General features: G+C 56.7%; 1 protein-coding gene across 2 annotated transcripts in view; it reads right to left on the reverse strand.

The window, feature by feature from the left end:
* The window catches only part of LOC123750198 (homeobox protein OTX2), a 223601-nt gene that overhangs the window by 6944 nt on the left and 201642 nt on the right, over positions 1-15015 (reverse strand). For both annotated transcript variants that reach the window (XM_069335057.1, XM_069335058.1), the window contains one exon: positions 14836-14987. In XM_069335057.1, the coding sequence (XP_069191158.1) occupies positions 14836-14987 (152 nt within the window). The remainder of the gene's footprint in view (positions 1-14835; positions 14988-15015) is intronic.

Below are 15015 nucleotides of genomic sequence, written 5' to 3' on the forward strand. Positions count from 1 at the left end.
CATCAGCTCTATAGTGCAGCATCAGCTCTATAGTGCAGCATCAGCTCTATATCAGTCGCTCAGAAATGCTCAACGCCCTACAGCTGCTTCGTCAGTTAAGTTAAAGAATTTGAGCTAGGAAAGCCACTAAGAAACTAGACAATGAGTGAATGAAGTTTTAAAATAGAGTTAAAAAGAACATGTTGGATAAGACGTTGTGTAAGGAGGCAGGAATGGCTCAAGACAATACGTCTTATTTGTTGATTCAGATAAAGAAAAACAAAACAAAGTGGAGGAAAATTCCACGATGAAAGACAATAGCAGCTTAACATAATGGTGTTTTTATGATGTGTCCCGAATATTTTGGGGGACGAAACAGAAGAAATTAGAATTGTAGGTGGTGTAAATCATAAATTATAAATGGTCTAAATCGGATAATAAATATTTTATATATAATATAATATAATATAATATAATATATATATATATATATATATATATATATATATATATATATATATATATATATATATATATAATAACCATGAGGGAGAATGTCTGTCTGTTCGAGGTTGGAGACCAAACGCTTGTGGCTAGCCTTATCAAACTTTGCAGGGTGACTGCTGGATGTTCGGGGATAGTCATAGACAGGTATGGAATCAATCCCCCATCTCCAACCCCCCCCCCCCACTCATTTGCATAAAATGGTACGTGATACCAGTTTCCAGTCTCGCTAAATACCAGACAATATCCAGTGTTTACACGCCTGAAGTAAGTAATTATCAAAAGAAGGCACCAAACCGGGAAGGCTATACGCCTGAAACTACTGGTTGCAGAAAAGAGAATTGGTAATTAATTGTGGAGCTGCCATGATTCAGCAGCAGTTTATTTTCATTTTGGGCAAGATCTTGGTGTGTGGGGGTACAAGGAGGTGGTCGTCTGGGCCTCGACCTGCGTGGGAGTGTGGAGATAACCCTACAGACAGGTAGGATTTGAGATAAGCTCCCGGATTAAGACTGGCGAACTACGGCATTTCCTAGAGTGATTGAGCCTCGGTTTTGGGTTATATGTTGTAGTGGTCTAATGGTGTTAGAAATGCTGGTAGGATGTTTGGTTCGTATTATGTACTGAATTTGAAATAAACTTGAACAGCCGTGGTTTTAAACTACTCTCATTGCTTTTATATGTTTCTCTGAATACTTATTTTGTCTTCTATCTCTTGCTATTTGTATTATTTAATAATTTCCTTTGTTACTATATTATATTTTAAGTAATGAAAGTCAAGTAAGTAATTATCATAAGAAGGTACCAAGCCGGGGGAGGCTATATATAATGAAAGTCAAGTAAGTAATTATCATAAGAAGGTACCAAGCCGGGGGAGGCTATATATAATGAAAGTCAAGTAAGTAATTATCATAAGAAGGTACCAAGCCGGGGGAGGCTATATATAATGAAAGTCAAGTAAGTAATTATCATAAGAAGGTACCAAGCCGGGGGAGGCTATATATAATGAAAGTCAAGTAAGTAATTATCATAAGAAGGTATCAAGCCGGGGGAGGCTATATATAATGAAAGTCAAGTAAGTAATTATCATAAGAAGGTACCAAGCCGGGGGAGGCTATATATAATGAAAGTCAAGTAAGTAATTATCATAAGAAGGTATCAAGCCGGGGGAGGCTATATATAATGAAAGTAAACAAAAAAAAACCTTCCTATAATAAAACAAAATGCTGTCACTAACGAAAGTGGTATTTAACGAACAAGAGTCACGAAGTAAACACGAGTGATTCGGATCTGGCTGTGTAAATAACCGGTTCTAATTAGCTAGAGAATCAGCTAAGGGAGTAGGTGAATTTGAAGTAAAATTGTTGAATATGAAGGGAATACAACTGGGAGCAAGAGCATCGCAGCGCAACATAATGCACGTTGATGTGGGCACGCTGCCTCGTTACTGCTACTTAGCTCAAATGACTAAGTCTTCCTGGATCTCTCAATGCGAAGCTCTATATGTAAATACGCTTGTAAAGAGTAATTTTACGCTCTGCAGAAACCGATGCTTAATCTGGAAGGATTTGCCTCTCCGACGTCTTGAGGAGTATTTCAAGGGCGGTCAAGGCTCTGGGAGGAGGCCACTGGCTTGTGTCTGACCTTGAAGCCATTCCGGTCTGGGCGGGTCGGGTAATCAGGTCTGGAGAGAGAGAGAAAGGACTTGCCAAACATCTTCACACTTCTCAAGACGATCATGGGAATAGGCTAAGCATTGTCTCTTTTTTTGGAGGGGGGAGGGGGGGGGGGAACCCTGCTAAATGGTGTTATGAACAGATCCACAAGGGCCGTGACGAGGATTCGAACCTACGTCCAAGAACATCCCAGACGCTGCCTTAACCGACTGAGTTACGTTATTGTGATGTCTCTGTGAAATGGTGTTATGTAATCCTGCCCCTGGTGTGTGTTGTGGCCGCCTCCTTCCCCCAGCCCCCCCCCCTGGTGTGTGTTGTGGCCGCCTCCTTCCCCCAGCCCCCCCCTGGTGTGTGTTGTGGCCGCCTCCTTCCCCCAGCCCCCCCCTGGTGTGTGTTGTGGCCGCCTCCTTCCCCCAGCCCCCCCCCCCTGGTGTGTGTTGTGGCCGCCTCCTTCCCCCAGCCCCCCCCTGGTGTGTGTTGCGGCCTCCTCCTTCCCCCAGCCCCCCCCTGGTGTGTGTTGTGGCCTCCTCCTTCCCCCAGCCCCCCCCCCTGGTGTGTGTTGTGGCCGCCTCCTTCCCCCAGCCCCCCCCTGGTGTGTGTTGTGGCCGCCTCCTTCCCCCAGCCCCCCCCCCCTGGTGTGTGTTGTGGCCGCCTCCTTCCCCCAGCCCCCCCCTGGTGTGTGTTGCGGCCTCCTCCTTCCCCCAGCCCCCCCCTGGTGTGTGTTGTGGCCTCCTCCTTCCCCCAGCCCCCCCCCCTGGTGTGTGTTGTGGCCGCCTCCTTCCCCCAGCCCCCCCTGGTGTTAGTTGTGGCCGCCTCCTTCCCCCAGCCCCCCCCCCCTGGTGTTAGTTGTGGCCGCCTCCTTCCCCCAGCCCCCCCTGGTGTTAGTTGTGGCCGCCTCCTTCCCCCAGCCCCCCCTGGTGTGTGTTGTGGCCGCCTCCTTCCCCCAGCCCCCCCTGGTATGTGTTGTGGCCTCCTCCTTCCCCCAGCCCCCCCCCTGGTGTGTGTTGTGGCCGCCTCCTTCCCCCAGCCCCCCCCCTGGTGTGTGTTGTGGCCGCCTCCTTCCCCCAGCCCCCCCCCTGATGTGTGTTGTGGCCTCCTCCTTCCCCCAGCCCCCCCCCTGGTGTTAGTTGTGGCCGCCTCCTTCCCCCAGCCCCCCCTGGTGTTAGTTGTGGCCGCCTCCTTCCCCCAGCCCCCCCTGGTGTGTGTTGTGGCCGCCTCCTTCCCCCAGCCCCCCCCCTGATGTGTGTTGTGGCCTCCTCCTCCCCCCAGCCCCCCCCCCTGGTGTGTGTTGTGGCCGCCTCCTTCCCCCAGCCCCCCCCCCCTGGTGTGTGTTGTGGCCTCCTCCTTCCCCCAGCCCCCCCCCTGGTGTTAGTTGTGGCCGCCTCCTTCCCCCAGCCCCCCCTGGTGTTAGTTGTGGCCGCCTCCTTCCCCCAGCCCCCCCTGGTGTGTGTTGTGGCCGCCTCCTTCCCCCAGCCCCCCCTGGTATGTGTTGTGGCCTCCTCCTTCCCCCAGCCCCCCCCCCCTGGTGTGTGTTGTGGCCGCCTCCTTCCCCCAGCCCCCCCCCCTCTTGTGTGTTGTGGCCGCCTCCTTCCCCCAGCCCCCCCCCTGATGTGTGTTGTGGCCTCCTCCTTCCCCCAGCCCCCCCCCTGGTGTTAGTTGTGGCCGCCTCCTTCCCCCAGCCCCCCCTGGTGTTAGTTGTGGCCGCCTCCTTCCCCCAGCCCCCCCTGGTGTGTGTTGTGGCCGCCTCCTTCCCCCAGCCCCCCCCCTGATGTGTGTTGTGGCCTCCTCCTCCCCCCAGCCCCCCCCTGGTGTGTGTTGTGGCCGCCTCCTTCCCCCAGCCCCCCCCCCTGGTGTGTGTTGTGGCCGCCTCCTTCCCCCAGCCCCCCCCCCTGATGTGTGTTGTGGCCTCCTCCTTCCCCCAGCCCCCCCCTGGTGTGTGTTGTGGCCGCCTCCTTCCCCCAGCCCCCCCCCTGGTGTGTGTTGTGGCCGCCTCCTTCCCCCAGCCCCCCCCTGGTGTGTGTTGTGGCCGCCTCCTTCCCCCAGCCCCCCCCCCTGGTGTGTGATGTGGCCTCCTCCTCCCCCCAGCCCCCCCCCCCCTGGTGTGTGTTGTGGCCGCCTCCTTCCCCCAGCCCCCCCCCTGGTGTGTGATGTGGCCTCCTCCTCCCCCCAGCCCCCCCCTGGTGTGTGTTGTGGCTCGGGACCGTGTAATAAACTGGGGATCAGGGGAGCGAGCCAGACCGAGTGTTGTTTGTGGACGGATTACACAAGACGCACCCCCCCCCCCCTCCTCCTCCGCTGTGTACACCCATGCAACCCATTTTCTCTCATCCAAACATATCTTCGTCCTCCGCCACACCACTCTCCTCCACCGCCAGCCACCCCGCTGGTGTACCTGCGGTCCGCGCCACGATAGGCAGCTGCGGCGGGGACAGGCGGCTGTAGCAAGGTAGAAACGCGGTTTTAGAGCGGGTGAGAAGCTGTTGTAGCGAAGGGAAAGGGCGGTTTCAGGGCGAGAAGAGGCGGTTGCATTGCAGTGCTCGCGAGATGAAGGAATACTAAGAATTCAGAGTTGGGAAGAGTCAGAGGGTGAAAAAAATGGAATGGGGCAGGGCATGATGGAACGGAGAGGGATGGGGGCGTAGGTTGGATGGAGATCTTGGGAGGGAAGTGGCCTCCTATGAGGGAGGCTTGGAGGGAGGAGGGAAGCCAGGAGAGGGTGAGGGGGAGGTAGGCACGGCTTATATTCACTACCAACCAAGACTTATTTGCCGTTATATTTTAGCATCATTTATGAAGTCATGATGCGAGCGTGGAGCGGCCGGGGTGCGGTGGGGGGGATAATGCTGGCTTGCTGGCGGCTGTCACGGCCCCCACTGCTCTCTCTCCGGGGTGTGGGCGTGCGGGCGGCAGGCGTGGGCGGCGTGGGTGGGTACTGGGTTGGCCAGAGGACGTGTGTGCGGGAGCTGGGTGACTGGCGGTGGTGCGGGTGAAAGTGTAGGTTCCAGGTTCGATTCCAGTAAATAGGTACCCGGGAGTTGATCAACTGTTGCCTGGGGGTTGCTTCCTGGGGATGGTTATTGATGTCTTCCAAGTGCCAGGACACGGGGCAAGTGCCAGGACACGAGGCAAGTGCCAGGACACGGGGCAAGTGCCAGGACACGAGACAAGTGCCAGGACACGGGGCAAGTGCCAGGACACGGGGCAAGTGCCAGGACACGAGACAAGTGCCAGGACACGGGGCAAGTGCCAGGACACGGGGCAAGTGCCAGGACACGGGGCAAGTGCCAGGACACGAGACAAGTGCCAGGACACGAGACAAGTGCCAGGACACGAGGCAAGTGCCAGGACACGGGGCAAGTGCCAGGATACGGGGCAAGTGCCAGGACACGGGGCAAGTGCCAGGACACGGGGCAAGTGCCAGGACACGGGGCAAGTGCCAGGACACGGGGCAAGTGCCAGGACACGGGGCAAGTGCCAGGACACGGGGCAAGTGCCAGGACACGGGGCAAGTGCCAGGACACGGGGCAAGTGCCAGGACACGGGACAAGTGCCAGGACACGAGACAAGTGCCAGGACACGAGACAAGTGCCAGGACACGAGACAAGTGCCAGGTCACGAGACAAGTGCCAGGACACGAGACAAGTGCCAGGACACGAGACAAGTGCCAGGACACGAGACAAGTGCCAGGACACGAGACAAGTGCCAGGTCACGAGACAAGTGCCAGGACACGAGACAAGTGCCAGGACACGAGACAAGTGCCAGGACACGAGACAAGTGCCAGGACACGAGACAAGTGCCAGGACACGAGACAAGTGCCAGGACACGAGACAAGTGCCAGGACACGAGACAAGTGCCAGGTCACGAGACAAGTGCCAGGACACGAGACAAGTGCCAGGTCACGAGACAAGTGCCAGGACACGAGACAAGTGCCAGGTCACGAGACAAGTGCCAGGACACGAGACAAGTGCCAGGACACGGGGCAAGTGCCAGGACACGAGACAAGTGCCAGGACACGAGACAAGTGCCAGGACACGAGACAAGTGCCAGGACACGGGGCAAGTGCCAGGACACGAGACAAGTACCAGGACACGGGGCAAGTGCCAGGACACGAGACAAGTGCCAGGTCACGAGACAAGTGCCAGGTCACGAGACAAGTGCCAGGTCACGAGACAAGTGCCAGGTCACGAGACAAGTGCCAGGTCACGAGACAAGTGCCAGGACACGAGGCAAGTGCCAGGACACAAGACAAGTGCCAGGTCACGAGACAAGTGCCAGGACACGAGGCAAGTGCCAGGACACGGGGCAAGTGCCAGGACACGAGACAAGTGCCAGGTCACGAGACAAGTGCCAGGTCACGAGACAAGTGCCAGCAACTCTCTCAACGACCCAGTTAAACTAAAAAAAAAAAAATAACACATGACGTCACAGCGGCTGTTCATGACATACGAGGTGAGTCAGCGGTTCCATTCATCAAAGGTCTTAAGATTTCCTTCCCAGAGGCGCGAGGCGGCGTGATCGCCTTATACGGGCAGCAACCGTTCTTCTGGCGGTCGTGTTGCTTTCCTTCCAACACCGAACAAACTTTGGCTCATATTTTTTTCCCTATTCTTTGGTTTATTATCTTATTATCTTTGATTTATTAAGGCTCCCGATAATTCAGTCGGGTAGTTAAGATGTGGTTGAGGGAATTGGGTCGTTCGCGGTGTTTTTAGTCTTGTTCATTGTTCTGACTAGCTGAATCCTGTTCTCTCTGTCTCTCAAGCACATGAACATCCAAGGCGCCCTCTGTGTGTGTTCTCCACCTCCTGGTCTTCTCTCTACTTGGTGCAGCTGGGTACCCGCTAAACACACACCGAAACCACGACGTTGGTACAACGTTCGAACAAGTTTTAACACCACCTAACCAGTTATAACAACCAATATAGCAAGTTGTAACAACGTTCTAATACGTCATAAACACGTTAAGCCAAGATGTAACAACTTTATTACAAGTTGTAACAAGCGGAAAATAGAGACATTTACGGTTTGTGTTTCCAGGGTATAAGCCATAGTGAGCATACGAGCGAAAAGTGACGTTATTTTTAAGAGGACGAGTTGACCCGCAAACATCTCTGTACCAGAATGTTTGGATAAAGTGTACCAATTTACTTTAAAGCCAATTCAGTATCGTTGTCTGCTACCATGGCTGGTCCGTGGCTGTCCATTGCTGTTCTCAGTTGTCCGTGGTGGTCCGTGGCTGTCTGTGGTTGTCCGGGGCTGCATGTGGCTGTCCGGGGCTGTATGTGGCTGTCCGGGGCTGTCCGTGGCTGCATGTGGCTGTTCAGGGCTGCATGTGGCTGTCCGGGGACGTCCGTGACTGCATGTGGCTGTCCTTGGCTACATGCGGCTGTCCGTGGCTGCATGCGGCTGTCCGTGGCTGCATGTGGCTGTCCTTGGCTGCATGTGGATGTCCGTGGCTGTCCGGGGCAGCATGAGGCTGAATGTTTGTCCGTGGCTGTATGTGACTTTCTGGGGCTGTCCGTGACTGTCCGTGGCTGCACGTGGCTGTCTGGGGCTGTCCGTGACTGTCCGTGGCTGCATGTGGCTCTCTGGGGCAGTCCGTGGCTGCATGTGGCTCTCTGGAGCTGCATGTGACTCTCCGTGGATGCATGTGGCTGTCCGTGGCTGCATGTGGTTGCACGTGGCAGTCCTTGACTGCATGCGGCTGTCCGTGGCTGTGTGTGCCTGTCCGAGGCTGCATGTGCCTGTCCGAGGCTGCATGTGGCTGTCCGTGGCTGCATGTGGCTTTCCGTTGCTGTCCGTGGCTGCATGTGACATTCCGTGGCTGCATGTGGCTGTCCTTGGCTGCCTGTGGCTGTCCGGGGCTGTCCTTGGCTGCATGTGGCTGTCCGGGGCTATCCGTGGCTGCATGTGGCTTTCCGTGGCTGCATGTGGCTGTCCTTGGCTGCCTGTGGCTGTCCGGGGCTGTCCTTGGCTGCATGTGGCTGTCCGGGGCTCTCCGTGACTGTCCGTAGCTGCATGTTTCTGTCCGTGGCTGCATGTGGCTGTTCGGGGGTGTCCGTGACTGTCCATGGCTGCAAGTGGCTGTCAGGGGCTGCATGTGGCTGTCCGTGGCTGCATGTGGTTGTCCGGGGCTGTCAGTGGCTGTCCGTATCTACATGTGGCTGTCCGGGGCTGTTCGTGACTGTCCGTGGCTGCATGTGGCTGTCCAGGGCTGCATGTGGCTGTCCGGGGACGTCCGTGACTATCCGTGGCTGCATGTGGCTATCCGTGGCTGCATGTGGCTGTCCGTGGCTGCATGTGGCTGTCCGTGGCTGCATGTGGCTGTCCGTGGCTGCATGTAGCTGTCTGTGGCTGTCCGTGACTGTCCATGGCTGCATGTGGATGTATGTGGCTGCATGTGGCTGTCCGTGGCTGCATGTGGCTGTCCGGGGCTGCATGAGGCTGCATGTTTCTGTCCGTGGCTGCATGTGGCTGTCTGGGGCAGTCCGTGACTGTCCGTGGCTGCACGTCGCTGTCAGGGGCTGCATGTGACTGTCCGTGGATGCATGTGGCTGCCCGGGGCTGTCCGTGGCTGCATGTGGCTGTCCTTGGCTGCATGCGGCTGTCCGTGGCTTTCCGTAGTTGCATGTGGCTGTTCGTGGGTGTCCGTGGCTGCATGTGGCTGTTCGTGGGTGTCCGTGGCTGCATGTGCCTGTCCGTGGCTCTCCGGGACTGTAGGTGGCTGTCTGTGGCTGCAGGTTGCTGTCCGTGGCTGCCTGTGGCTGTCCGGGGCTGTCCTTGGCGGCATGTGGCTGTCCGGGGCTGCATATGGCTTTCCGTGGCTGCATGTGGCTGTCCGTGGCTGCATGTGACATTCCGTGGCTGCAGGTTGCTGTCCTTGGCTGCCTGTGGCTGTCCGGGGCTGTCCTTGGCGGCATGTGGCTGTCCGGGGCTGCATATGGCTTTCCGTGGCTGCATATGGCTTTCCGTGGCTGCATGTGGCTGTCCGTGGCTGCATGTGGCTGTCCGTGGCTGCATGTGGCTGTCCGGGGCTGCATGTGGCTCTCCGTGGCTGCATGTGGAATTCCATGGCTGCATGTGTCTATCCGTGGCTGCATGTGGCTGTCCGTGGCTGCATGTGGCTATCCGTGGCTGCATGTAGCTGTCCGTGGCTGCATGTGGCTATCCGTCGCTGCATGTGGCATTCCATGGCTGCATATGTCTTTCCGTGGCTGCATGTGGCTGTCCATGGCTGCATGTTGCTGTCTGTTCCTGCATGTGGCTGTCCGGGCTGAATGTGGCTTTCTGTGCCTGCATGTGGCTCTCTGGGGCTGTTATGTAGCTTTCCGTGGCTACATGTGGCTGTTCGTGGCTGTCCGTAGCTGTCCGTGCCTACATGTGGCTGTCGGTGGCTGCATGTGGGTGTTCGTGGCTGCATGTGGCTATCCGTGGCTGCATGTGTCTGTCCGTGGTTGCATGTGGCTGTCTGAGGCTGTCCGCGGCTGCATGTGGCTGTCCGCGGCTGCATGTGGCTTTCCGTGGCTGCATATGGCTATCCGTGGGTGTTCGTGGCTGCATGTGACTGTCTGTGGCGGTCCGTGGCTGTCTGGGGCTGCATGTTGCTGTCCGTGGCTACATGTGGCTGTTCGTGGCTGCACGTGGTTGTCCGTGGCGGCATGTGATTGTCCGTGGCTGCATGTGGCTGTCTGTGGCTATCCAGGGCTGCATGTGGCTGTCCGTGGCTGCATGTGGCTGTCTGTGGCTGCATGTGGCTGTCCGTGGTTGCATGTGGCTGTCCGTGGCTGCATGTGGCTGTCTGTGGCTGCATGTGGCTGTCCGTGGCTGCATGTGGCTGTCCGTGGCTTTCCGTAGTTGCATGTGGCTGTTCGTGGGTGTCCGTGGCTGCATGTGGCTGTTCGTGGGTGTCCGTGGCTGCATGTGGCTTTCCGTGGCTGCATGTGGCATATCATGGCTGCATATGGCTTTCCATAGCTGCATGTGGCTGTCCATGGCTGCATGTGACTCTGTTCCTGCATGTGGCTGTCCGGGGCTGAATGTGGCTTTCTGTGGCTGCATGTGGCGCTCTGGGGCTGCATGTGGCTGCCCCAGGCTGCATGTGGCTGTCTGTGGCTGTCCGTGACTGTCCGTGGCTGAACGTGGATGCCTATGGCTGCATGTGGCTGTCCGTGGCTACATGTGGCTGTCCGGGGCTGAATGAGGCTGCATGCGACTGTCCGTGGCTGCATGTGGCTGTCCAGAGGCTGCATGTGGCTGTTGGTGGCTGTCCGTGACTGTCCGTGGCTGCATGTGGATGCCTGTGGCTGCATGTGGCTGTCCGTGGCTGCATGTGGCTGTCCGGGGCTGAATGAGGCTGCATGTATCTGTCCGTGGCTGCTTGTGTCTGTCTTGGGCTGCATGTGACTGTCTGGGGCTGTCCGTGACTGTCCGTGGCTGCATGTGTCTGTCTGGGGCTGTCCGTGACTGTCCGTGGCTGCATGTGGCTGTCTGAGGCATTCCGTGACTGTCCGTGGCTGCATGTGGCTGTCAAATGCTGCATGTGACTGTGGATGCATGTGGCTGTCCGGGGCTGTTCGTGGCTGCATGTGGTTGCGTGGTGCTGTTCTTGGCTTAATGTGGCTGTCCGTGGCTGTCCGAGGCTGCATGTGCCTGTCCGAGGCTGCATGTGCCTGTCCGTGGCTGCATTTGGCTGTCCGGGACTGTCCGTGGCTGTTTGTGGCTGCATGTGACATTCAGTGGCTGCATGTGGCTGTCCTTGGCTGCATGTGGCTGTCCGGGTCTGACCTTGGCTACATGTGGCTGTCCAGGGCTGTCTGTGACTGTCCGTGGCTGCATATGGCTTTCCGTGGCTGTAAGTGGATATCCGTGGCTGCATGTGGCTCTCCGTGGGTGTTCGTGGCTGCATGTGGCTGTCCGTTGCTGCATGTGACTGTCCGTGGCTGCATGTGGTTGTCAGTGGCTGCATGTGGCTGTCCGTGACTCCGTGGCTGCCCGTGGTTGCATGTGATTGCATGTGGCTGTGCGTGGCTGCATATTGCTGTCCGTGGCTGGTCCGTGGCTGCATGTGGCTTTCCGTGGATGCATGTGGCTCTCCGTGGCTGCATATGGCTTTCCGTGGCTGCATTATGCTCTCTGGTGTTGCATGTGGCTGTTCGTGGGATTCCGTGGCTGTATGTGGCTACATGTGGCTGTTGGTGGTTGCATGTGGCTATCCGTGGGTGTCCGTGACTGCATGTAGCTATCCGTGGCTGCATGTGTCTATCCGTGGCTGTATGTGGCTGTCCGCGGCTGCATGTGGCTGTCTGTGGCGGTCTGTGGCTTCATGTGGCTATCCGAGGCTGCATGTGGCTGTCATTGGCTGCATGTGACTGTCCGTGGCTGCACGTGGCTGTCCGTGGCTGCATGTGGCTGTCTGTGGCTGTATGTGGCTATCAGTGGCTACATGTGGCTGTCCGTGGCTGCATATGGCTTTCTATAGCTGCATGTGGCTGTCCATGGCTGCATGTGGCTGTCTGGGGTTGCATGTGGCTTTATGTGGCTGTTCGTGGGTGTCCGTGACTGTGGCTGTCCGTGGCTACATGTGACTGTCGGTGGCTGCATGTGGCTGTTCGTGGGTGTCCGTGGCTGCATGTGTCTGTCCGTGGCTGCATGTGGCTGTCCGTGGCTGCATGTGGCTGTCCGTGGCTGCATGTGTGTGTCCGCGGCTGCATGTGGCTGTCCGTGGGTGTCCGTGGCTGCATGTGACTCTGGCTGCATGTGGCTGTCCGTGGCTGTCTGGGGCTGCATGTGGCTGTCTGGGGCTGCATGTGGCTGTCCGTGGCTACATGTGGCTGTCCGTGGCTGCACATGGATGTTCGTTGCGGCATATGGCTGTTCGTGGCTCCATGTGGCTATCCGTGGCTGCATGTTGCTGTCGGTGGATGCATGTGACTGTCCGTGGCTGCATGTGGCTGTCTGTCCTTCATGTGGCTATCCGGGGCTGCATGTGGCTGTCCGTGGCTGCATGTGTCTGTCCGTGGGTGTCCGTGACTGCATGTGGCTTTCCGTGGCTGCATGTGGCTGTCCATGGCTGTATATGGCTTTCCGTGGCTGTCTATGGCTGCACGTGGCTGTCCGTGGCTGCATGTGGCTTTCTGTGGCCGTCTGGGGCTGCATGTGGCTTTCCGTGGCTGCATGTGGCTGTTCGTGGGTGTCCGTGGCTGTATGTGACTGTCGGTGGCTGCATGTGGCTGTCCGTGGCTGCATGTGGCTATCCGTGGCTGCATGTGTCTGTCCGTGGCTGCATGTGTCTGTCCGTGGCTGCATGTGGCTGTCCGTGGCTGCATGTGTCTGTCCGTGGCTGAATGTGGCTGTTCGTGGGTGTCCGTGACTGCATGTGGCTGTCCGGGGCTGCATGTGCCTATCCGGGGCTGCATGTTGCTGTCCGTGGCTACATGTGATTGTCCGTGGCTGAATGTGGCTGTCCGTGGCTGCATGTGGCTGTCCGTGGCTGTCCGTGGCTGCATGTGACTGTCCGTGGCTGCATGTGGCTGTCCGTGGCTGCATGTGGCTGTCCGTGGCTGTCTGTAGTTGCATGTGGGTGTCTGTGGCTGCATGTGGGTGTCCGTGGCTGCATGTGGCTGTCCGTGGCTGCATGTGGCTGTCCGTGGCTGCATGTGGCTGTCCGTGGCTGCATGTGGCTGCATGTGGCTGTCCGTGGGTGTCCGTAGAGAGAGTGGTAGAGGGCGGTACTTGTGTATTTCTCCAGGTCTGGGATATTTGTACTCATAAGCTTCATGACCTGGGAGCTTATATTGCTATTTTCAGGAGACTTATTGGTAAGGAATAGTTGGTGGTGGTGGTGGTGGTGGTGGTTATGGTGGTGGTTATGGTGGTGGTGGTGGTGGTGGTGGTGGTGGTGGTGGTGGTTATGGTGGTGATGGTGGTGATGGTGGTGATGGTGATGGTGATGGTGGTGGTGGTGGTGGTGGTGGTTATGGTGGTGGTGGTGGTGGTGGTTGTGGTGGTGGTGGTTATGGTGGCGGTGGTGGTGGTTATGGTGGTGGTGGTGGTGGTGGTGGTGCTGGTGGTGGCGGGCGTGCGCGCGCCCTCCCACCCAGGGATTACAGGTCGTGGTTGTCCGTTAAGCTCGGGCCAGGTCCTGGCGCCTGTGTCCGGCTGCGTGTGTGGTGGTCGAGGCAGTTAAGTGAGAACCAGCACCTGAATTGTGTCTTGTAACGACGTATATTGCGAGAGTTAACTGGTGTAAGGAGCCAGCTAGGCCTCTTAGGCAAGTGGCGAGGACTGGGGGCCCTCCCCTCAGGACGCTCACGCCAGCTACACGCACACGCGCGCGCGCACACACACACACACACACACACACACACACACACACACACACACACACACACACACACACACACACACACACACGATACAGAATAGGAGTCCTTCATGAAACGGACAGAGAGAAAGATCTAGGAGTTGATATCACACCAAACCTGTCTCCTGAAGCCCACATCAAATGAATAATATCAGAATTGCCTTCAGGAAGCTGTGTAAGGTAAGATCAATCCTGGAGTATGCGGCCCCAGCATGGAGCCCGTATCTTGTCAAGCACAAGACGAAGCTGGAAAAAGTTCAGATATGCCACTAGGCTAATCCCAGAACTAAGAGGCATGAGTTACGAGGACAGGCTGCGAGAAATGAACCTCACGACACTGGCAGACAGAGAAGTAAGGGGAGACATGATTACTACCTACAAAATTCTCAGAGGAATTGACAAGGTAGATAAAGATAAATTGTTTGACACGGGTGGTAAGCGAACAAGGGGGACACAGGTGGTAACTGAGTACCCACATGAGTCACAGGGACGTTAGAAAGAACTTTTTCAGTGTCAGAGTGGAATGCATTAGGCAGTGATGTGGTGGAGGCTGACTCCATACACAGTTTCAAGTGTAGATATGATAGAGCCCAGTAGGCTCAGGAACAAAAAGCCGAAGCTCAATTAGGTGAGTACACACACACACACGCAGAGAGGTGTTCGGGGTGGGGGAGGGGGTGAGTGTGTGTGTGAGTACTCACCTGGATGAGTACTCCACTAGATGAGTACACACTCACCATCCTCCCCCCCCAACTCCTCCCCCAACACATCACTCTGAACGTGTTGAAAACACGTCTCCCACAGCTCCTTCTACCAGACCTGCGCCAGCCTATCCCTCAAGAGCTTGTTGAAAGGCTAAGACAACAATTCTCAACCCATTTCACATAGCACGAGGAGCACACAGCCATGGGCACTCTTGCCTATTTGCGTAGATTAATGGTGTTTACTTCTGTATCTCTCAATACGCAAGACAGGAAGACTTTGCACTGGTATTCCTGCGCTAACTTACCCGACTCTCCGGGACGCCCCGGGAAAACACTCTACAGATTTGGTTACTGAAAAAGACATTAATGAGTACTTGAGATCAATCCATGAGCCCAGGCCCCTGAGAATAGCCCCTGAGACCAGTCCCCTGAGACCGAGACCTACATCTAGCCCCTGAGACTAACTGAAATTAGCCTCCCCCGCCCCCCTACTGAAGTCAAGACTGGCGTCCAGTCCCCCTTATATCATCCCCTGAAAGCCAAACAGTGCCCCCCAAACCCGCCCTCACCACCGTAGCAGTACGGGTCAGCACAAGAGGGAAGACCCACCTGGACCCGACTCTCTGGCAGGTTGATCTTGAGGGCGACCTCCTCCCTCATGAAGATGTCCGGGTAGCGGGTCTTGGTGAAGAGGGACTCGAGCACGTCGAGCTGAGCCCTGGTGAAGGTGGTCCTCTCCCGCCGCTGCTTCCGAGTCGGGGCTGCTGAGGACCAAGAAGACAACTCCGT

This window comes from Procambarus clarkii, chromosome 32, assembly GCF_040958095.1.
Source record: "Procambarus clarkii isolate CNS0578487 chromosome 32, FALCON_Pclarkii_2.0, whole genome shotgun sequence".
NCBI classification, from domain to species: Eukaryota; Metazoa; Arthropoda; class Malacostraca; order Decapoda; family Cambaridae; genus Procambarus; species Procambarus clarkii.